A 24,198-nucleotide genomic window follows, 5' to 3' on the forward strand; every position below is an offset into this window, starting at 1 on the left:
CAGTAATATGCCTGAGCCATTGGTCAAACAATTGTAATTAATATTAAGCCTATGAGTGTTTGTTTGGGAACTGGCTGGCAGGGGGGAAAAAAACCCTATTGCGGTAAATAAGGATCAGGATAAACAAATAGGCCGAATAGATGTTTATTTAGGGAGAAATAACTTACAACCTAGACAGATGAACACCAGGAAATTCAACCCGATCCTCTCCTGTCCGAGTCACGCCAGAAAGAGAGCGCCTTCCTGGCCCCCTCCAACCTCCTTCCACCAGTCACTCCGCCCATGGCTCCACCCCCCAATGGGCGTGGTCAGTGCTACAGAAGGACTATCTCACTACAAAACCCTCCATTTATAATTATATAACTAGGAACTAATGTTTTGATAGGGAAAAACTGGTAGTATTTAAAGGACATCTAGCTTAATTTGGGACAAAATTCCTGATGAAACACTAAGTAGCTAGCTTTAAACATCCTTTGATGTCATTGAGACAGGCACGATGACAAGTAAGATGACATTACAAGCATCACATGATGGTTTGACATTACTAATAGAGATGTATGATTCCAAGTTCTGAGTGACTTCATCTTGACATTCTGGAGCAAATGACAAAAGCCCACATTAAACAGCAAATGTACCAAAACATTATAACCAAGATTCAAGAATAGCAGCTTGTCCCTAGGTTTCAGGAACCAGGAGAATATCAGTAGCAGTATTCATTCCACCTTTATCCTTTCCTACCAAGCTTGGTTCACATGATGCTAGCATTTCCTGGGTTCCTGTCTCTCAATTTATCTTGTTTCAAACTGAAAAATCTTAAGAATTAGCTGATTTGAATCAGATCCCTCTATTCTTATTATAATCACTGTGGCAAGGAAAGAACTTGGTCTACCATGAATAACTCTAGGCAATAACTTTCCCTATACAAGGTCTATACTGAAATCCAACCTTAGGTACAGAGAATGGGAAGGACATTTTCCAACAACTGCCAGTCCTTAAGACATAGTGTTCTAAAGAAACAGTGTATTATATGTCCCGTTTATCTACATTATAAATAAGGCTACCTTGTGTATGAATAATTGACTATAATAATTTTAATCTTAGTCATTACACACAAAGCATTTGGAAGGAGCCATTTAAATTGGGGTGCTAATGGGGATAGCAATGTACACAGGTAGAGAGGATATAAAGTAATTTTACAATTTGAATGGATCTTTGGAATAAGAGGGTCCTTTTGAAGCAAAGGGTAGAAGAAAGGAGATAAGAAGGCTGGGAATAAAAAAACAGAATCATTCAAACAATCAAACACACTTCTTTTTTATCCCAAGATGGAAGGAACATGAAGTTGGATGGGTAGGGATGTGGTGAGGATCTAGAAAGAGTTGGGTGAAAAGACTAATGTCAAAATATATTGTATAAGAAAGAATCAATTAAAAAAAAAAAAAGAATCATTCTAACAACCATAACTGATGGAACACTGGAACACTTAAGCCATGGGGTTGGTATTTAGTAAGACCCTATGTTTATTCCCCTTCATCTCATTTTAAATTAGAACATTATGAGCCATTTCCAAATAAATGGAAATGACTATTTTCTTCTTTTTTATGAATACAGACAAAATGTCAGACTTTTAGAATCCAACATTCATAAGGGGACTGCAAATGCACTACATACACTCATTTCCCACTTAGCTAGAACACACAATGGTTTCCTAATCTAAGTTTTTCTACAGCCAGGAAAAAGAGCTGTGCAAATCACTCAACTTTCTAAAACTGAGGTGACTTTCTAAACACTCAGAATGCCAAGCAAGACAGAGAAACAGTTCAGGCTTAATTACTATGAAAGCAACAAAAAAAAAAAAAAAATCTTGTCATGATAAAATTTTTTTAAGCAGAAAAGTTATAAAGCTATATACATGTACATATATGTGTGTGTGTGTATTACAACATACATATTAAAGTTTAATAATATATACATATACAGAATATCAAAATACCTTTTCTACTTTGGCATCTATATTCTTGAGATTAAAAATTACAAAGTTCAAACATTTCTAAAAAAAAACATTCAGGTTTTCATTTACTAAAAACAAAATAGTACAAGTTTTGTTGCCCTGATATATACATCAAAATAAATATTTTCAATTGTAGAAAATAGAAATGGTTAACAGTCTCAAATTTCTTGACAAAGAGTTTACCCTGAATTTTCAGTATCTTTTTGTAAAAAATAAATTTACATAATCTTAAACTCAAACCAGTGTGCTTTAATGCTTAAAAAAAAAAAGAAACAATACTTAGTAAAGAACAAGTTTACACCAGCTAAGAAATAAAATCTGCAGCCATATAAGTATAAATATAATCATTTTAAAAACAAATTCAATATTATGAAAATATATAAAACCCCTAGGTATACTCCATAAAAATATAAATGCACATTTGCATTCTACTGATTATCAAAAATTGATATAGTTTCCACAAAATGTAAAAAGTAAAAGGCATTGTTTTCTTTCTTCTTTTTCTTGAAATGGTCTCACTGTATAGCTATAGATTGGCTTCCAACCCACAGAACCTGGTTCAGCAGGTCAGCATTGTTTTCTTAATGAAATACAGAAAGAATAAATACTTTTATCTCAAAGCAGTAATATCAACATTTGTTAGCAAAAAATGGAGTATACATAGAAAGGTAGGCATTATCCTGTATTCAAGTTTCCAAGTTTGATTTACATTAAAATATTTTCTGTTACTGATAAAAACTACATAAACAAAAGTAAAAAGATGAGGTAAACATCTTACACTTTTAAGAAGTATTTGAAAGTACTCAAATTTTTCCATTGCCTAGATTCTGAAATGCTGGTATAAGGTCTTCATAATGATGATGATGGTATGTAGCTAAATCATATTCTTGTCTTCTGAGTAGACAATGTTTGTTTCAGATATTATAAGACAATCAGGACTTTCACCAACAATACTTCTCCATTGTGGGTTTACATGAGGCACCACGCCACAGTAAGAGCAGCTACAACACCATTCAAAATTGCCATGCTATAGCCCATGTGGAAAGAATGTCCAGTCAGTTTCCTAGAAAAAAAGGAGAAACACAAATTAAAAAACAAACAAACAAAAAAAACCATGTAATTTGGTATGACAAAAGTAATAAACTCTTACTAAATATGCTCAAAGACATCACAATGAGTTTTTCTAAGGTTTACACGTTAATGTATAAGTAAAAAAAATACTGGACACTTGCAGGATTAATACAGGATCATCAATCTTAAATTTTTTCAAAAGCCTTCCTGGGGACTGAAGAGATGACTTAGAGGTTAAGAATATTTCCTGCTCTTCCAGTGAACTGCCCACATTGGGTGGCTCATTATTGCCTGGAACAACAATTCCAGGGGATCCTATATCCTAGCATCCATGGGCACCTGAACAAAAGGTACAGATGGCACACATCACACACACACACACACACACACACACACACACACACACACACACACACACACATAAATATAAACAAATTTTAAAAACAAACCAACAAGCAAAACTGTCCTGGTTTCCTGGTTGACAAATATACATTTTTAATTTCATTAGTATTAAATGCTAAACTTGAACCCCATTTTTGAAAAATGGCTTTCCACTGTTTATAGCAATAACATGTTATATTACAAACAAGTCTTGCAACAAACAGCACTGCTTTTCCTTGCTCTCATTCATTCTTAGATCTAATTTAAAACACATTATTCCAAGTATTTATTTTGCTCATATCATGTTTGTTTGTTTGTTTTCAGTTATAGAAAGAAACTATTCCTTTGAGCCTATGTGAGGGGATTAACATAAATTTCAGCTTTCAACCTAATAGGGTTACTTAACTACAGTGGTTTCTAACAAGTGTCTAAATGACAGCCAAGAAACATCTTATTTATGATTACTATGAGTTCCAACTACTTCACAAAATTTATGTACCCATAATTTTTCCAGATGCTTCTTTAAGAGTTTTGCCTATATTTTCCTAAATATTCCATTAACTATATTACAATAATAACTTTGTTTGGTTAGTCTAGTAGAATGACATATTCTATCTGGCAAGATAGTTCAGCAGATACAATCATTTGCTGCATAAGCCTAACTAATACCTAAGTTTAATACTTGGAACCCATGCAAGTTGCATTCTGATCTTCTTCACATGTGCTGCGTCATGTGTACATACATGCATGAACAAATAGATAATAAAAGAGTCCACAAATTGGCTAGATGGCTAAGAGCATCAAGTTTGATTAATAGAACCCAAGTTATCTCAACTCCAAACACATACAAATATATATATGTGTATATATATATATATATACACACACACACACACAAAACTAAATGGCTCAAGTAGTGCCAGAAGGCCAAGAGGTGGCTGGCTGTGGGGGCACTGAGTTCCAGCCATGTATGGTAATTGTGGGTTCCCTGGAAGAGAGCAATTCACAGGTCCGGAGTGAGTCACAAAGGAATAAAGCTAGGCTACAAGGAGAGGTGCAAGAAAGGTGCAAGAGGAAACAGAATGGGGTGGAGGATCCTGGGTCTTCATCAAGATGTGGAGTGCTAAGGGAATGGAGATGGATTGGGAGGAGCGGTACAGGAAGGCTGGAGAAGGACTGTTAGTCTGAAAGGAGGGACTAGAAAAGAGGACAGGAAGGAGAATGAAGGTTCCCTACCTGAATCCTGGCCTCAAGTACCTACATAGTGATGACTTCACTTTGATCTTCTGATTATTTTACCTCTAACTCCCAAGTGCACCACCACACCCATTTTATATAATCAGTGCTGGCATTTAAACCTAAGACCTCATGCACAGTAAGCAAGCACTCCAAGAACTAAGCTAAATCCCTAGCTCTCAGATTAAAAGAAATGAAAGAGGAAAAAAAAATCCAGTTTTCTTAATGATACAAATTTTGATTTGTCAAAGTTAAAAGACATGGCAAGGTTTATCAGGGGTATAGGGGTGGACAGGTGCCTTAGCAGACTTCCCGGGGGAGGCCTTACCCTCTCTGAGGAGCAGATGGGGGGGGGGAGTCGAGGGAGCACTAGAAAAAGAGGGGAATTGGGATTGAAATGTAAAAATAAGTAAATAAATAAGACACGGCAAGGATGAAGATAAAAATAAGTCCCAAAAATGCAGTAGTTGGGGACTGGGGAGATGGATGTTCTTCCACAGGACCCAGGTTCAATCCCCAGGACCCACATGGCAGCTCACAACTGTCTGCAACTCCAGTTCCAAGGGATCCAACACCCTCAGCATTTATTTCCAACAGACATAAATGTAGGCAAAAACAACAATGTACATGACATAAAAATAAATAAAATTTTAAAAATCCAGTAGTTGTTCCATTCCAAGTGGTGTATGTTTCAATTGGTCTTCAGAATATGTTAGAAGCCCAAAAAAGTAAGCTCTAATGCTACTGAAGGGTTTTACCAGGGAGAGGAAGAGTAAACAGGTAAAAAAAAAAAAGTTGCTAAAAGGACTATATATCTGTTGCATGATAAGCTTACTGTACTGACTGGTTTTGTGTGTCAACCTGACACAAGTGAGTGCCATCATGGCTGAGGAAATGCCTCCTTGAGCTGCAGTTGTAAGGTATTTTCTGATTTGATGATCAATGGGAAAGGCCCAAAAGGTAGGCCAGTGTACAATAAAATAATAAGCCTATAAACATATATGTGGTTTTGCATTGTATTATTCTTGTCCTACTTGTTCAAGATTACTTTTCTCATTAAAATACACTACAGAGATCTAGTGAAGTGACATGGAATACCACCAAGCCTAACAACATAAATTCAAATCATAGTCCTATGTGAAGCAGGGAGAGAACGGATTCTTCAAACTTCTCTGTGGACCTACACCATGGTATGTGTGTTCACATGTGGGCACACACACAAATAATATTTACTAGTGAGCATATATTTCTACCAGATTTTATACTGAAGGTAATTTCTAGTAATACATTTTATTAATATTTAATAATATGTAAATATAGAACTGTTATTTTCCAGAAATGGAAAACATTTAAAATTCAACAGGCAATTTAAAAAAAATTGTATTCTTCTGAACAAGAAATTAAGGCACCGAACAACTACCCGAAGTTCCAAATAAATTACTTAAAAAAATAAAGAGAATAAGTCTTGAGTCTTTCTTAGTTCATCTCAAATGAATTTCTATGCTACAGAGATGAACACTGGACTCAATTCTCTTGGATTCTTCATTTCTATACCACATTTACTCATGTACTTCTTTTTCCTCATACATATTCTCACAGATCAAGAGAAACTTTTATGGTAGAATTCCTGAAATTTAAAATGGCACTTTCAGTATGAAATGACTTTAAACAGATAGTTCTCTATATGTGCCAGAAGGGGGTTAAGGCTCATATTGAGAATAAACTGGTAATTTTTTTCTTGCCTAATGGTTCAGCAGGGTACAGGATGAACTAGTTAGTACTAATTTACTTTTTCAGACTATCGGAACTACCTTTTATTTCCATCCTATTTATGCTATGAGTTATTTCTATATACCTCTTTTTTCTTTAGGTACCATTTGTGCTTTGCCTATAACATTATCTATTGCTTAAAAAGATATTTATTATTTATGTGTCTGTCTGTCTTGCAGGGGGTAGGGTATGTGCACATGTATGTGGGTACTGCAGAGTTCAGAAAAGGAGATTGGATTGCCTAAAGCTGGAGTTATAAGCAGTTGTGAGTTACCAGATCTGAGTGCTGGGAATGGGCCACTGATCCACTGAAAGAACAGCAAATACTTTTTCTTACTGAGCAATCTCCTTAGTCCTTATTTGTTGATTTAACTGGTCAACTTATATCAGTTATTGATTCACTAGATCAACAATTCTTCTGGGGTAAACAGCATTGATGGGAGATGTCATTCTGTAAATATGTTTCTCATACTGGTTAATGAATAAAGACCTGTTGGCCAATAGGAAAGCAAGAGAGGAGGGAGTAGGAGACAAGGAGGAAAGAAGTAGGAAGGAGGAGTCAAGATGGGGAGTCTGGAGAGAGCTGGACACCAGCCGGCTCTCCGAGGGTAAGAGCATGCAAATACACAGATCAACAGAAATGGGTTAATAATTAAGACAGAGCTAGGTGATAAGAAACAAGTAACTGGCCAACAACATTACATCAAATACAGAGTCTCTGTGTGTTATTTGGGGCTGGCGCGCAGCGGGACAAGACCAGCGGCAGGTGGAAAAACCTTATTCCTTACACAGCATAGGATGAGTAAGTTATAAGTATTGTTGTGGTGGTTTGAATGAAAATGTCCCCCAGAGACTCAAGGGAGTGGCATTATTGGAGGTACAGTCTTGCAATAGGTGTGGCTTTGTTGGAGGAAGCTTGTCATTGGTGGTGTGGGCTTTGAGGTTTCAGAAGCTCAAGCCAGGCCCAGTGTCACTCTCCTCCTGTTGCTGCCTATCCAGATGCAGAACTCTCTAGTACCATATCCTTCTGTGTGCTGCAGTGGTTCCCACCATGATGATAACTGACTAAACCTCTGAACTTTAAGCTAGCCCCAAATACATGCTTTCCTTTATGAGTTAGGATGGTTATGTTGTTTTTTCATAAGAACAGAAATCCTAAGACAACTGGTTAACACAAAAAAGGGGTTCGAATGGTCTCTCAGTATTTTTAGTGCTGCTTGTATTTTTTTAAAACTGACATTTAACAGAACACCAAGTATAATAACTAGCACAAAGCAAACAATCAGCTAAATCATGTTATGAAAACAAGGAAGCAAGAATGAATGCTAATATAACTTTTAAAGGATTTTGTTTCATCTATACGTATCTTTCACTCAGAAGTAATGGCATATACTAGACTTTCATTTATTTCAACCCTACTCTTCTAGAAGCCACATTATGTTACCACCAATATAGTCGTTAATATATTCATTGTGACTGATGATGGGTCTAAACAGTCCCTATTTAATGAATCTTTGTGACACTCAAATATGAAAGCCAAGTCCATGATCTATTTCTTTTGTCAGATTTTCTCTCTTACTGCAATTAACCATCCGACATGTTTTATTAGTTCATGATAATAATGAATCTGATTCAACAAGGAGGCAGCTTTCCAAAATCTGTATTAAAGAAGATAGAGTGAATTCATTGTGATCAAAGTTACAAAGTAATGTCTAATTTAAATATTAAATCTACTTTTCTTGTCTATAAGGTTTATATTACTGCCCAAGACAGCCCATACACTTTCCTATAATACTGTATACTTATTCTGTATTTTCTTAACTACAATTTAAAAAGCAATGAGAAGCTATAGATAATCCTAGTAACATTTAAAACAAACAAGGCTTCATGGTAATATAAAAAGTACTAGAATAAAGTAATGACAACCCTAAAATCCAGAATTCTCCAGAAAATTTATATTCGATATTCTATTTTTTTGAGTTAGTCCCTATAACAAAAGTTAAAATGACATTGGCCTATAAATGCCATGAAAATTCAACCATCTTAGCATCTACTTTACATAAAGAATGCTTTCCAGAGGAAGTAAAACATAAAAAAGCATGACCAAGACTGTAAAAGAATTATCAAAATAGTAAATGATTTGAAAAAATAAAACCACCACCAAATTTGTTCTTTTCAAACTCCCAATTGTGCAGATTATAAATAACATCAAGAGCAGTGTATTTAAAAATATGAAGCACGCACAGACTTTGGGAGCTCATTCCCCATGGAGGGATACTCTCTCAGCCTAGATACATGGGGGAGGGCCTAGGCCTTGAACCAAATGATAAGACAGACTTTGATGATCCCCCCCATAGGAGGCCTCACCTTCCCTAGGGAGTGGATAGAGGATGGGATGGGAGATTGGAGGGAAGCATGGGAGGACAGGAGAGAAAGGAAACTGAGACTAATATATAAAATAAGATTATTTTTAATTTAATTAAAAAAAAACAAAAAAAGAAAAATGAGGCATGCTTAATGCTATGTTTAATAGAATTTAAAATGTACTGAACCTCTGAAATTAAGGTATATATCAACTATCTGTAGTTCAGAGTTCAACAGAAAGGTCAGTAACTCAATTATTCATACCAAAAAAAAAAAAAAAAAAATTAAAACGACACTAATGTCAGGAAGGTAGCAGATATTCATTAGGTTGTATCTCAAAATTGAAATATTATAGATTGCTTATCTAATTCTGTAGACTTTTTATACAGGATTTTGTGGGAAGATCATACCATTCTTTAATCTTATCACAGTTTTAGAAAACGTTAATCTGATGATTATAACATTTGTCTATTAATCTAATTATCAAATAAACAGTAAAGCAGTAATAGCTATAAAGTGCTAACTTTCAAACCTCTAAAAACATAGTAATGAATTTATGCTGATTTCTATAAAATGAGCATGTGCTCCAATTTGCATCATTCGGTGAAACAAATATATTCATATTTAAGATGCATCTGAGGCACACATACTGTGATTTAAAAGTGAGTCAAGTTATAAGAACACAGTATGTTTTCTTGGTTTTTAATAACTCCAATGGCTTCAAAATCTGAGGGATGATATAAGCACAAACAAAAAAAAATATGTAGGAACATTGAAAATAAGTCTTTATTTTCATAAAAATAAATTCATTTATTTATTTTACATCTCAGCCAGTTTTCCCTCCCTCTTCTCCTCTCAAAACCCCCAACTACTCACCCTCTCCTCAAATTACAGCAAGTAAGCACCTCATGTATTAAGGCTGGGCAAGGCAACACAATATAAGTAGGGTACCATAAACCAGTACAAGAGTCAGAGACAGCCCCTGTTCCCACTGTAATTTTTTTTATTTTTATTTTATATGCATTGGTGTTTTGCCTGCATGTATGCATGTGTGAGGGTGTCAGGTCCCGAAGAACTGGAGTTAAGTTGTGAAATACCACATGCATGCTGGGAATTGAACCCAGGTTTTCTGGAAGAACAGTCAATGCTCTTAACCACTGAACCATTTCTCCAGCCCCTGTAATTCTTTTTCTTTTAACAAATGTTCATATTGTAAACAAAACTATTCCAGGATATTAAACCAAATAAGAAGGAAATATTTTGTTTTTAGAGATATGATCGCTAGTTCCAGGATGCCCTAGAACTCACTATATAACCAAGGCTAACTGAACTCTCATAGCAGGCCTCCTGCCTTAGCCTTGCAAATAGTAGATAATTCTTAAAACAAGTTAGCCTCAAATAGGTTCAGTGTTAGTTGTGAGACTCAAGTTGAGCTATTATAGAAGGTGGCTAAAGATTTATTTATAAGGACTGAAGTAGTCTCCACACCCTCAATGCTATTGACTACAGCATGTCATTTCTTCAGTGTTACTCAACAGAAGCAGGAAATCTATTTAAAATCAGTTTTTTTAGTTCAACAATCTAAGCTTTAGATACAAATACAAAATAAACCAGAAATAAATTTTTTAATATTACAGTTATGCAGTTGTGGAGACGTATAAAAGTGAAGGTAGAGCACAACCTGTGAGGGCTGATTCTCTTCTAGGGGATCAAACTCAGTTCGCCAGGCTTGGCAGCAAGCAGCTTTACCTGATGAGCCATCTTGCTACCTAAAGCTATATAATCTTTGACCAGCTTAAACTTGAAATTTAGAAATCTCTAGCAGCACTTGATTTCTGTAATAGATTTCTCCTATCCTTTCTTTTTTTTTTTTTCTAAGACAGGGTTTCTCTGTGGCTTTGAAGCCTGTCCTGGAACTCACTCAGTAGACCAGGTTGGCCTCGAACTCAAGAGATCTGCCTGCCTCTGACTCCTGAGTGCTAGGATTAAAGGCATACACCACCACCACCACTACAGCCCAGAACAAGTTCACCACCACTGCCCGGCCAAGTTCTCCTATTATTATAAGTATAAACTTTTTTCTCTCCTTAAAAATAAATCTTGATGAATATTCATAGTATAAAATAATTTATTGTTATTATTTTATAAAATACTCCCTTACAGCTGGGAATATAGCTCTGGTCTCAATACCAGTTAATTAAACTGTGGAAGTCCACAAGACCTGTTAGACAAATTAACTTTAAATGTAAATATTAAATGTAAAGTACAACACCAATAAAACAGAAATGAGTTACTTTGGAATGCCTAGGTTACTTTGGTTTTATAACCTACGAACATTATAAGAATATATAAGCTGTTAAATCTGACTTCTGACCTAAATAATGAACATTTTTTTCAAGTTAGCAACAAGATTTGGTTTTTCAATTTTCCACTAAATTTGTTACTGGTCAATAAAGTAATATTTGTGCTATAGGCGAGAGTTTTGGTAATTAAATGGTTTTATCTTTAGCACATGAAATAATTGCAAGCCTATAGACAGACCATTTACCACTAGATGGTGCCTATATAGAAGTAATGTAAAATGTGTGCAGTTTAAATTAGAAAGTGTCACTGACCTGAAGAAAACAATGAAGACCAGAATAGATGTTTAAAAAAAAAAAAAGTTGTTACTCTATTTAGCAACACTACAGAGGCAAAACTGCCATTTTATAAAAGCTCAGAGTTAGTTGTTAACAAAGTAACAATTAGTAAAACTTCTACTGTTCCTCTATTTTATAATATAGAAGCCAGTGAGCAATGAGGCAAACCAAAAGTAGTCAGATGCATTATGCTACATGTAAATAATCTGATTGTACAAGTTGATTCAGTTCTTGAGACATGGTTTCTTGTTATAAAATGAAAACAACACTAATGATAAAACCTACGGGTGGCTTAGAGACTTGGCTCCTTTATGATTTTTATGTGTAATCCCTAAGACATCTCTTGTAGTAAAATACTAATTTAAAAGTTGTACTTTTAGGAAAAATGCAAGTTCAAGGTAGATATAACTTCTCCAATCACAAAGACTTAAATAAAATGTCTGGTTCTGGCACTGGCCTATCCTAGAATGAACCTCAAGATACCTTAAAGGTCATGGTTCTCTTTGTATATATTAACTTTGTGTGAATAGGTGCCTTATGTAGATGCCAAAACATGAGGTAATTACTATACATGTATTTTATTTGCCTGCTTAGAATCCACTCATAAGGCCCAATGAATAAGGGAAGTGAGTTGGAGATATTGATGAGACAACGCGAGGAAAAAATAATGAATTATACAAGACTGTTAAAATAAATTATAACCTAATGACAACAAAGGAATACTGTAGATAATTCAAGAAAGTCAAACTTCTGCTTTGTTCTTTAACAATACCAATTCCAAGTAGCTAAGGCATAGTCCTCCATGCAATTATTTTAGAAATATATTAAAGAAAAATTTTCATTTTTTGCATAAGTACTATTAAAAAGATAAAGGTGCTGGGTGGTGTGGTGGTACACGTCTTTAATCCCAGGACTCGGGAGGCAGAGGTAGGTGGATCTCTGTGAGTTCAAGAATAGCCTGGTCTACAAGAGCTAGTTCAAGGGCAGTCTCCAAAGCCACAGAGAAACCCTGCCTCAAAAAAAAAAAAAAAAAAAAAAAAAAAAAAAAAGAAAAGATAAAGGTACATTTTCAAAAAGGTACTTAATGGACTTTTGACAGAAACTGGCTCCATACATGCACTTGTAAACTTAGCTAAATTACAAAGCTTTATTGGTGGAAGGCAAGCTAGCTCAACAGGTAAGCATGCTTTTGGCCAAGCTTGGAAGACCTGAATTCAATCCTAGAACCCACATGGTAGAAGGCCAGAAATGACCCCCCTCAAGTTGTCTGACCTTAACACATGTGTACACGCAGCAGCAGGACATATGCACACACAATTAAATAACATGTTTTGCTAAATACAAATAAGTGACAAAATACTCTTGATTTTCTTTCCTTGAAATTGTCTTTTATTAAAGTTACAGTCTTATTAAAATCTGTGTATTCTGTAAAGAATATCAAGACTAAATAAAACAATTACATTTTATGAATTTTGAATATCATGAAAATAGTATATACATGGCGATCCTAACCATGTCTAAAATATTCATAAAGAATGTCAGGTAGTGGTGATGCACTCCTTTAATCCCAGCACTCAGGAGGCAGAAGTCAGAGGCAGATGGATCTCCGTGAGTTTGAGGCCAGCCTGGTCTAGAGAGCAAGTGCCAGAAGAAGCTCCAAAGCTACAAGACACTCTGTCTCGAAAAACAAAATACAATTAAAAAAAAAAAAAAAAAAAAAAAAAACATAAAGAATGGAAAGGAATACATTAAAAAAGATAGTAATTTTCATAGGTAATTTCCATTATCTACACACACACATAAACATACTTTCTGTATTTGTCTCTTTTTGAGACAGGGTGTCATGTATTCCAGAGTGGCTTCTAATTTGCAATGTGGTCCAAGAATGGCCTTGAACTAGCTTGAATTACACACATGTACCACTATTCATTGTGCAGTGCCAAGGCATGAAACCCAGGGCTGGATGCACACTAGCAATTGAAATACAACCATAAGGCCATTTTAGTATCTTTCAATACAGAATCAAAATACTTTTAAGCAAACAAGAAACATGCTTATATTAACCTTTTAGGTAGTAAGATAATATAACATATTATAAAGTTATTTTCGTTAGTCATTATATTATATGTTAGGGAAATATATCTGATTTCTAAACAGTCTATGAAGGTTTCAAAATTTTCACAAGAAAGAGTCCACTTTCTGTACAAGGACTCACTCTGCTGGTTACACAGAGAATATATATACTTAAGACTTTGTGACTTGATTATTTTCATGAACACTAGAGGGCAATATTTTCATTTTCAAACTGTGTTTATGTGTTACTTAAATGTGTATCTATACTTCATAAACATAAAATAATTTTGCATTTTAAAATTTGTACTTACTTAAAAAATTAACTTGAATACAGCATATTTAAATATATTTTATAAGTGTTTTAAAAGTATGTGACTTAAAACCATCATTTTAATGACTAATAAACATTTGACAATAGAGATTCTTATTTCTACTTACAGTTTAATAAAAAGATTAATTTTTTAAAACTTAATACAATTACTTAATAGATATCTAGAAGAACACTAAAACTCTTTAATCCTCTAAACTCTAATTGCCAAAACAGCTGGAAATACAGGACTAGCAATCAGGGAAGAAGTCACACATTACACAAAATTTACTGTGTCTAGTAAAGGTACTGCAGGTGTTAATGGGCAGCAAAACAACATAAATTTGAACTCTTTTTTATGTCTTAGCCAAATAAGCTATCTGATTAAATACTACCAAGTAATCTATAGTATGGTATTCCACTCTTAGGTATAACTCTTAGAATATTTAGTTATGAATTAAATATTTATCCACATTAAATGCAAATCCATGGGCATACAAGTATGATTTTCAATATTTTAAACATTACATTATTTAGATAGGGAATTTAAAATATTATTCTCCAAATACCTAAGGCCTACATGCTAAAAAATCTTGTTATATTTAATACTGAAATCTAGAGCTTCAACATATCCCACTTTACTGATTCTTACTTTAGTGTGTTTAAAAGAACTCTCTCTCTCTCTCTCTCTCTCACACACACACACACACACACACACACATATACACATACACACACCTCAAACAAACAAAATAAAGAAACCCAGAAGCACTTACTTGAACCTAGCAGGTGAAAGAGGAGTAGGCGGAAACATTCCTGGTTCAAAAGAATCAAAGTAAGTCACTGTCCAAGAGAAGCTGCAACAGGAGAATCCAGCAGTTAGAGATAGTGTCAGCAGAGACCAGAATCCTTAATGGGAAGAGAGGGAAAAATTATTAACATTATCTAAACTAGGCTCTTCATGTTCAAATGCTGATGTAAATTTCCTAAGAGATTTGAGTTTAGCACATGCTAACCCACATAAAGAAGAAAAGATTGGATCATTAAATAGTTTTATGAAATTATTGTATGTGCAAGCAATGACAAATTAGACCTAAAACTGTAAAAAATTTGGTTATGACATTCAACTATAGCAAAAAGTCAATTTACTCTCAGCAAGTCTTTAACAGTTTTCATTTAACTTCATGAGCAGTAGGGCATTTGCTATCGTTTTGTTCTAAGTGCCTTCTTTCATTCCAAAACAAGCACTTTTAACATAAACCAATTGCACAATACCTCCTCTCTATAATTTTCCTATGAAAATAAAATACTGATTCTTCATTCTTGTTCAGTATATAAGCTAAAGTTGCCTTCTAACTTACCAAGGAATTAGGAACTCAAATTGGTCAATTTAGAACTTTTTTCTCAAAGGAATCAAATCAAAAGCATGATATTATAGTGAACCCAAGTTGAGGGATAAGGGCTAGGAAGCACTAGAAAGAGATAGAGATAGGACACAGAAATAAATTGAAGATTTTTTGGATACTACTCAACTCACTAAGGATAGTAAAGGGATAATTGAACTGTTGTTAATCTAAGTCTTTTTAAAAGTACAGTTAACATTTATTAAAATTCATTAATTTTTATTTCACACATGTGAGTATTTAGTGCACATATTTACAGGTACCATATGTATGTCTGCTGTCTGCAAAGTGTCAGATCCTCTGGAACTGGAGTGACAAACAGTTGTAAACCACCACATGGGTGTTGGGAAACAAACCTCACCCTTTTGCAAGAGTAGTACAGAATGTGCTCCTAACTGCTAAGTCATCTCTCCAGTCCCCAGTTTTTTTATTTTAACTTCAAGTTTTTAAAAAGTCTTTCATAAGTTTAAATCATTACATCTACCTGGCAGGATACACCCTGTATTTGGTACAGTGCTATATAATGAGGACAAAACAAAAAACACATTGTCTTCACTGAGTAATTTTGGTGAGAAGAAAACAAGAGCATAAGTAAATTAGTAGCTATAGATTGAGAAACATTTTTTTTGAGTAAATTTACATATTTTACAGTTTCTGGGAAGGTAACATCAGCATTCAGATCAAAGTCGTAATTCTTGAAAGAAATTAATTTTAAGATTTATATATTACACAATAATATTCAACAGCAGACTACTACCAAATACTGAATGCTACAGAACCTTGCATTTAACAATTAGTGTAAGCAAATGGACCCAGGAGTGAAATACAACATTTAGAAGAAAAGTCAAATAAGTTAGCTTGTGTAAGAGCATGATGTTGTCATAAAAAACAAATATATAGATGTTGATATAGGCTAGGCATGTAGCCCAATGAGATCCTTGCATAGCTGATGGAAGGTCCTAAATTTAATCACTAGCCAACTCCCCTAAGCCACAAACCTTTCAATACTATCTAGAAAAAGGAAAACTAGTTGAATTCATATCCTTCACTATGCACAATAAATTCTAAAACATATCAATGAACATGGCATAAAATGGCATGTTGATATAGACCTGTGACTTCAGGCCTCCAGAGACTAAGACAGTAGGATCATGAGCCTGAAGCAACAATCTTCACCTGAGTTATACAGGAAAACCTAATTAAAAATTTAATGATACATGTGCTATATATGGACATATCCAAATATAGTGTACCTATATCCATGTATAATACACAAGCTATATATATAAATATATATTTTACTTAAGATATTGATAAAAAAAATTCCCAGGGACAATTGAGAATTTAACACTGGTCCTTTGCAGTGAGAAGAAACAGTGAACAGGAGAAGTCTATTATGAGTATATAATTTGTAACTATTTTAAATTTTGACACATGTGATTTGAGGGAGGAATGAGATAGGATCTTATCATGTAGTTCTGGCTGTCCTGGAACTCACTATGTAGACCAGGCAGCCTGTGAAATTGGACATCCACCTGCTTCTGTACTAGGATTAAAGGCACATACCACCACACCTGGCTCATGTGATTTTTTTTTTAAATCTATTAAAAAAATTGGGAATCAACAGAGCTGGGAATATAGTTTAGCTGGCAAAATGCCTGTGTACCATGGGTCCATCCCCAGTGGTGGGGATGCCTGTAATCCTTGCATTAGTGAGGTGAAAACAGAAGAATCTGAAATTCAAAGTCATGTTCCCATACACAGGAGTTCAGAGTTAGCCTAGGTTACATAAAACCATATCTCAAAAATGTAAAAGTAAACCCAGGTTCTAAAGTTGTTTCTGAACAGAAGAGGAGCAGGGAAGTTGTACCATAAGGTATATTTCATCATAATCTGCTTATTTTTTGTATGTCCTTTTTGTGACAGACAGGATTTCTCTGTGTAACCCTGGCTGTCCTGAAACTATAGACCAGGCTAGCCCCAAACTCACAGGGATCCGCTTGTAGGGATTAAAGTGCTGCCTAGCTCTGACTGCTTGATATGGGAAGTTTACCAGGTTATACTCTGGTTGTGAGCATAGCCTTTATCGGCTGAGCCATCTCTCCAGCCCCCGGTTATATACTCTTACTAAAAAGTTTACAGGAGATATTTTCAGAGTCCCAGAAAGAAAGACAAAGAACACCAAGGGATGACAAGAATTAGCAATTTCCTGGCTACACAAAAATGATATATCACAGAGTATTTTATCAAAAAAGCAGGTAATAAATATGTGTGCTATGCTGTTTTTAAATCATATAAAGCTTAATAACACTGACAACAATGCTGACATGTAAAAAAACAAAGTAATTAAACAATAAGAAAGTGTAGAAATGTTTTAAAAGTATTTTAAAAGAATGGCAGTGATGGCACATGCCCTTTAATCCCAGCACTTGGGAGGCAGAGACAAGAGGATGTCTGTGAGTTCAAAGCCAGCCTGGTTTACAGAGCTAGTTCCAGGACAGCCAAGACTATACATAGAAACCATCACAAAAACAAAACAAAACAAAACAAAACAAGGAAAGCAGAAAAAGACTGACCTAAAAACTGATAGTTCCCCCTTTCCTGTCCTACCCCCAACACCAACCCCCTTTTTTAAAAGTTATATCACAAGAAGTATGTGGAAACACTAAAAGGAGAAATACCACATCTCTGGCTTTTATGTTGCAAAGTTACAAAGCTAGTATACAGATTTAATCAGAGATAGAAAGGTAAGCACAAAACTTCTCAAAGAGAAAAAAATAATGAAGTGTTTGGAATACAGAAAAACTGTTTTATGTGGAACATGTAGAAAGATAAAGATGTTCCTACTTGGAATAAATGTGCCTGTGATTGCACTGAACCTAGGATATAAAGACGGAAGAGTGCTGTTGGGCTTCCTGATACAGCCATCCAGAAAAAGCTATACACTAGACAGGAATGTGGTTTTGTACATCTTGCAAGATGGCCCAAAGACACCTCAAAGTGGGGTACAGAAATAGCAACTGTCCTATGATTTAAATGCTACATTTAAAAGGACATCCAAAACAGAATGCTAGATGTTTCAACAGTAACTCACTTCAGCAAATGTCCTCAGAATGCACCTCAAATTCAAAACTCTGGCACAGTACCCAGGCTCTAGGATTTTAGCCCAATCTAGGACCAAGAATCTTAGTAAAGGCTGAAATTCAACCTTATCATTAGCTAATGAGAACACAGCAGAAATTACAAAAATTATGAACTTTAATTTAGCAATATTTGCATTGGCAAATAAGTGTTAATTGCTACAAAAAAATCTCCAAAAAGATGTGAGGTAAACATAAATTTACTTCAAAATTAGTATAATTTATATAAAGTATCTAAAACAAATGTTAATAAAAAAAAAAAATCAAGATTATAGACTGCTCTGAAATGATGAGATTCTAGATACCTAAAGGTAAAAAAGAAAATATCATTGAAAACTAACTCAGTCTCTTGCTATTTAAATCAACCAAGCCTTTCTATCTCAGAGCTTTCAGAGCACACATGTCAAATTTACTAATACTATTCTTGTGAATAGCTCTCATTTTACTCTAGCTACTATTTATATAAGTGAATTTTTTTCCATAAAGAAATAGCTTTATTCATACACACAAAAAAAATTCTTGAGATTGCCCATCTTGATTATTATTGTACAATCTTATGGACATTTAAATTATCTTTATATTCCTTCTGAAGTAATTAAAAGCTACATGACTAGGAAGTCATGTCACAATAATAAAACTAAAGCTGCACTGCAATTATAGTCTGAAAATTATAAAACTCATCTACAAATGAGCAAAGAAAAATAAAAAAGTAAACTCCAATAACTTTGTCAGAATAGCTCAGGTAACATTTTGTCACTATGCCATCTCTACAGCTAACAACTCAGAGCTTGCTGGCATCTTTGTAAGAGCTAGCAGATACTAGGAACATAACACACAAAGTACTCAGCTGAAGTTATTTTCTCAGTGTATTGCCCAGAAATAAAATTGTCACTTGGCTTTCTTCATGGAGCAGTCTTTGTTGAAGGTCTTTCTTATCAGTATACACAGTTACAGTATTATCACACATTTTTCAAGCTTTTCACTATTACAAAAAATGCTGCAAATAATAATCTGGACTCAGCACATTACATAGACATGTTACAGATTATCAGTGTGAACTGCTATCAAAGGTATAGACCTTGAACTAAGTACACATATCTATCTACTCTTTAGCTCAACTTATTAGCTGACATAATGATGAATCTTCATCTTTTGCATTAACTGAAAACTCACTGAACTCAATGTTTTCAACTAATGCAATGACAGGGGAGAGTGCATTATTTCCTACTCAAATCTTCTAGTTAGTGAATTTTTCAAAATACATTAGTTTCAGGATATCGTTACTTTTCAAAAAAAAAATAAATTAGCAACTATATTTCTATAAACTTTTTGTATTAAAAAGAGAAAAGCAAGAAAACAACTAACTAATGGCCAACTCTGTGCACTCTGTATCTCCTTCAATATAGAAGAGCAACTGATCTCATTATCCATTTTTTGGGAACTAGTATATTGATGGACATAAAGAGGTTAAAGTAATTTTTTTTTTTTTTTTGGTATATTCACAGTATAAATGTTAACTTAAACTTTAAAATGTATATTGTGAAACATACAATTTTAAGTCAATTTGAATGTGTGTTTTTTTCTCTTATAACTACTTTTAGAGAACAGGTCTTACAGACCAGGTTGACCTTGATATTGCTATGTAGCTGATGATATCCTTGAATTTCTGATTCTTCTATGACTCCCAGAATGCATCACGAGGCCTGGCTAAAGTTTGTTATAGAAAACAGAAAAACAAAATTTCCATAATCTAGTTGGGCAGTGGTGACCCATATCTTTAATCCCAGCACTTGGGAGGCAGAGGCAGGTGTATCTCTGTGAGTTCAAGGCTCTAAAGCTACACAGAGAATCTCCGTCTCAAAAAAAAAAAAAAAAAATCCATAATCTAAAACCCAGATAAACGGTCATTTTTGTTATATCCTTCCAATCTATTGAATGTTGATTTCGCTCTTCCCTAGTTATTCTTTAATGAGGTTATACAATTTTTCAAATATGGTATTATAGCAGACATGATTTACTAGTGATGTTTAGGTGAAATATTTGTGTTACCCCACTCAGGTGCAAATAACTGTATTTTTTTTTTTTTCCTTAATAGTCTGTGGATTTAACTAGTAAAATCATACAATGGATAAATCAAATTCTGAGTTTAGGTAATTTTTCACTTTAAAAAAGAATTGAGCTTTTTCTACTATCTATTTTGGTTTTTCTTTGAACTTTGGTTTTTCTTTGAAACTTTAACCATATTTCTAATATTTTGTGTCATAAAGTCATGATGGTAGGAGCCTCATTTACACCTCTGAAAAGGAAAGTTGAAATTTTCAATGATTTTGCAGTATTTATCAATTATTTCTTTCCCGAACATGGGCAAAATTGTAGAAACTTGTCAGGTATACAAATTATATAGCAGCTCAAAAATAAGAATAACTTGTTACTGAAAATAACTTCCTGTGGCCACACAAGGAACTTGATGTTAAATACCAAATATTAAGGAATGATGGGCACCCTGGGAATACAAACACACAATATCATGTTTAGAAGCTGTATATGTATGTATATGTATGGGTCAGTTGATTTACTTTATTCTGTTCTGGGAGTCTTCCTATGTTGCTCAGGCTGGCCTTGAGCTCTTATGTTGGTTAAATTTGTGCGCAAGTTTCTGGTTCTAAATTCCAGAAGGAGTATAGGAAGTTTCTTCCAAAACATAATTAGAAATTACTTAAGTATTCGATGGACCCAAGTAATGCAGTTAGGATGAATTCTGAACACACACCTTAGTGACCCATTATAAAATTATGGAAAATAATCTAAATGTCTATCTAAAAAGTAGGTCTAGTAACATTTACCATAAATATATATACATGAAAAACTCTAATGAGTCAACTACACATGGCATATATAAAATATTTTATCCTAAGGGAGGGCTGGGGGGGAGGGAGGGAGGGAGAGGGAACTGGGATCGACATGTAAAATAATAAATTAAATTAAAAAAATGCTTTGACTCCAAAATTTAAGTTGAAGGACAAGTTACTGGGGAAAAGGATTTCTATTTTTGTTTCCACAGAAAATGAAAAGATGTGGATTCCTTCCAGACTAATGTGGTTTGATCACGCTAGACAGCCTGAAACAGAGTACAAGGTGATCCTACATTCTAAACAGCTGGACAAAACAGCCCTACAGACTACAGCCAGGATATCTGAATCTTCTTCGAATCCCCCAAGACAGCGCCCCTTACCAGCAGGAAGTAGTTTGGAAAGAACGACGCCCAAATTCCCAAATATCGTGTATAAATGTTTGTTTTCATTTAATTGGACTTTGTTATATAAAATTAAATAAAAAAAATAAAAAAAAAGAAAAATTTTATCCCAAAGCCTGTATTTAATTTGGAAAAACAAAAAAAAAATTAGATGAATAAAATGATCAGTTCATACCTAACAGCCCAGTATCTACATCATCTTCATTCTTCAAATTTTCTGCATGCAATTCTGTAAATACAAAGAGAGGTTTAAGTAGAAGAGTAGTATTTCTTGCCAAGCATATCTAACGGCTCTGAAGATCCTGTTCAACTGTCAAGAGTACCCTAGAGTCAGACTTCTGATTTCCTACCTATATTACCTTCAGCAAGCAAATACCTTTACAAGGTTCATAAATATGGGAATAGTGTTTACCCCCTGGGCTGTGCTGAAGACAATTTGTACAAAAGAAACATAACAGCACAAGTAGATTTTGACTTCAGTTCCTTGATCCAGTCTCCAAAATACCAATGTCCTCTGCAATGAACTACTTAGGGGTATATAACTTTATATTACAAAAAAAAATATATAAACTGTGTCCCCGACAAAACTATCAGGGTTGAAGTGAAAAACTGGTCAAGGGTGTGGCAGAGATTTGAAACAAGGTCAGTCAAAAAAAAAAAAATTTTTTTTTTTTCATTTTTGGCTTTTGGCGACAGGTTTCTTTGTTTAACAGTCCTGGAACTCACTGAGATCCACCTGCCTCTGCTTCCCAAGGGCTGGGATTAAAGGAGTGCATGGAACTCACTGAGATCCACCTGCCTCTCACTCCCAAGGGCTGGGATTTAAGGCATGAGTCACCACCTCCCTGCTGGTGGCAAACTTTTAAGGCCCACAGTTAAAAGTCAATAATATATTGTGAAAGAGTAATCTGTCTTCCCTACAAAAGTCAATCTAACCATGGTAACCTGTTCAAGAGCTACCTGCATCCCATAAAGGGCTGGGATGCAAAACTGGGGTCAAATAGATTTAATTTTAATTAGTAAAAGGTAACACTAGGTGTTGAATCCTTTTAATACAAGACACTCTCGATAAATTGACAAAAGTCAACACTATTAGCTCTAAATTCAAATCTCTTTCCACTACTAAAATATACAACAATCAGAAAGGGAGAAAGGCTAAAGAGTCTCTCGGGGCATTCCTATATTGGCCAGTATGTCAACTTCTGACACAGCAGAAGATTAGACTCTGTCTAGCAATAACTCTACCTCGTTACAAACACAAAAAAGACAAGTTACTTTGCCTATAAAGGTAGAAATTCGGGATGCGGTGAAGAAACCCCTGTTTTTCAATTTCTCTATGCTCATTTGTGAATCAGCCTTAGAACATATACAGCCCTACAGTCACATGAACACTCTCATGAACCTTTTAAAGGTAGGGGCTCTGATTAAATAGCCGTGCTAATGTTTCAACTCGTGTTCAATGCCTTTATGTTTCTTTAGAGTGTGGATTTAGTCAAATCCTTTCTAAATGGTTCTCATTATGGGGCAGGGACCTCCATCTAGGGACAGAAGACAAAGGGAGGGAGAGCGACGAAAGGTAGTTTCGAGGGAAAGCTTTAGAGAGGAAAGTGTGAGTGGAGGTGAGTGATGTTGTGGTTCTCCTTTACTGTGCACAGACTCGCAAGGCCTGGGCTTCAGTCAGTACCTTTAACGATCAGATAGGCGATGGCGAGGAGGAAAGCAAGGAGGCCGGCGAAGAGCAGCGAACAGAGAATGGAAAGGACCTGGACGGGCCACCGCCGAGCCTGGCTTCTGGCGGCCGCAGTCGCCGGGAAGATGCCGTTGCGCTTCTCGGGCAGGACAGGTGACCCGTCCCCGACCGGCGGGAGCAGCGGGGCCCTCTTGGGCTCCAACATCGCCCCGGCTGAGAACTCCGCCCGCAAATCGCGGGCCACTTGGTCGCACCCCTCGTCTTCGCTGTCTTCGCCCACACCCCAGCCATCCCCGTGAGTGAAGTCGGAATACACAGGCCGCGACACGGGGCCCGGGGTGACCTGGCGGCGCCGTCGCGCGGCCACAGACCTCGCACTCTCCGCGAAGGACATGGCGGGAAAGAACGAGAGCCCCGCGCAGAACCAGCGCCCGCCACCGCCCCGCCCCGCCCCGGCAACAGCCAATCAGCGGCGGCTATCGGCAGGCCCGACCAAGGCGCGCGGAGCTGTGGGGGCGCGCGAGCGGCCGCTGACAGTCGCGGAGTCCCCTCCCGGACGCGCTGTGGGAGCGCGCGCCCGTGGCCCACGGGCCACACACAGCCTGACTTACTCGGCCCCTTAAGGTCCCCCACTCCCACCCCGTGACAGCAGCTTCCCCGCTCAGCTCTCCGGCTGCCCCCTAACTATCCACCGCTTTCTCCCTCCGCGGTGTAACCTCCGCCTCCGCAGGTCCCGGCCAGCCACAGAACGCGCGCCTCCTCCCGCCGCTCGGGCGCGCGCACAGCTCGAGGCCCCGCCCCCGCCACAGGACTCCACCCCCTACCGTCACGCGCGCGCGCACTGGGCAGATAACGCTGGG

At 36.0% G+C, this 24,198-nt stretch overlaps 1 protein-coding gene across 1 annotated transcript; it reads right to left on the bottom strand.

Annotated features, from left to right (window-relative positions):
- Nucleotides 1-1,994: 1,994 nt before the first annotated feature.
- On the bottom strand, nucleotides 1,995-23,747 carry Arl6ip6 (ADP ribosylation factor like GTPase 6 interacting protein 6). The gene is made up of 4 exons (XM_051184679.1): nucleotides 23,333-23,747; nucleotides 21,824-21,877; nucleotides 14,629-14,761; nucleotides 1,995-3,074 (listed from the first exon to the last, which is right to left on the bottom strand). The coding sequence occupies exons 1-4, from the start codon at nucleotides 23,730-23,732 to the stop codon at nucleotides 2,981-2,983; spliced, it is 681 nt and encodes a 226-aa protein (XP_051040636.1). The 5' UTR covers nucleotides 23,733-23,747; the 3' UTR covers nucleotides 1,995-2,980.
- Nucleotides 23,748-24,198: the final 451 nt, after the last annotated feature.

This window comes from Phodopus roborovskii, unplaced genomic scaffold (assembly GCF_943737965.1).
Source record: "Phodopus roborovskii unplaced genomic scaffold, PHOROB, whole genome shotgun sequence".
NCBI classification, from domain to species: Eukaryota; Metazoa; Chordata; class Mammalia; order Rodentia; family Cricetidae; genus Phodopus; species Phodopus roborovskii.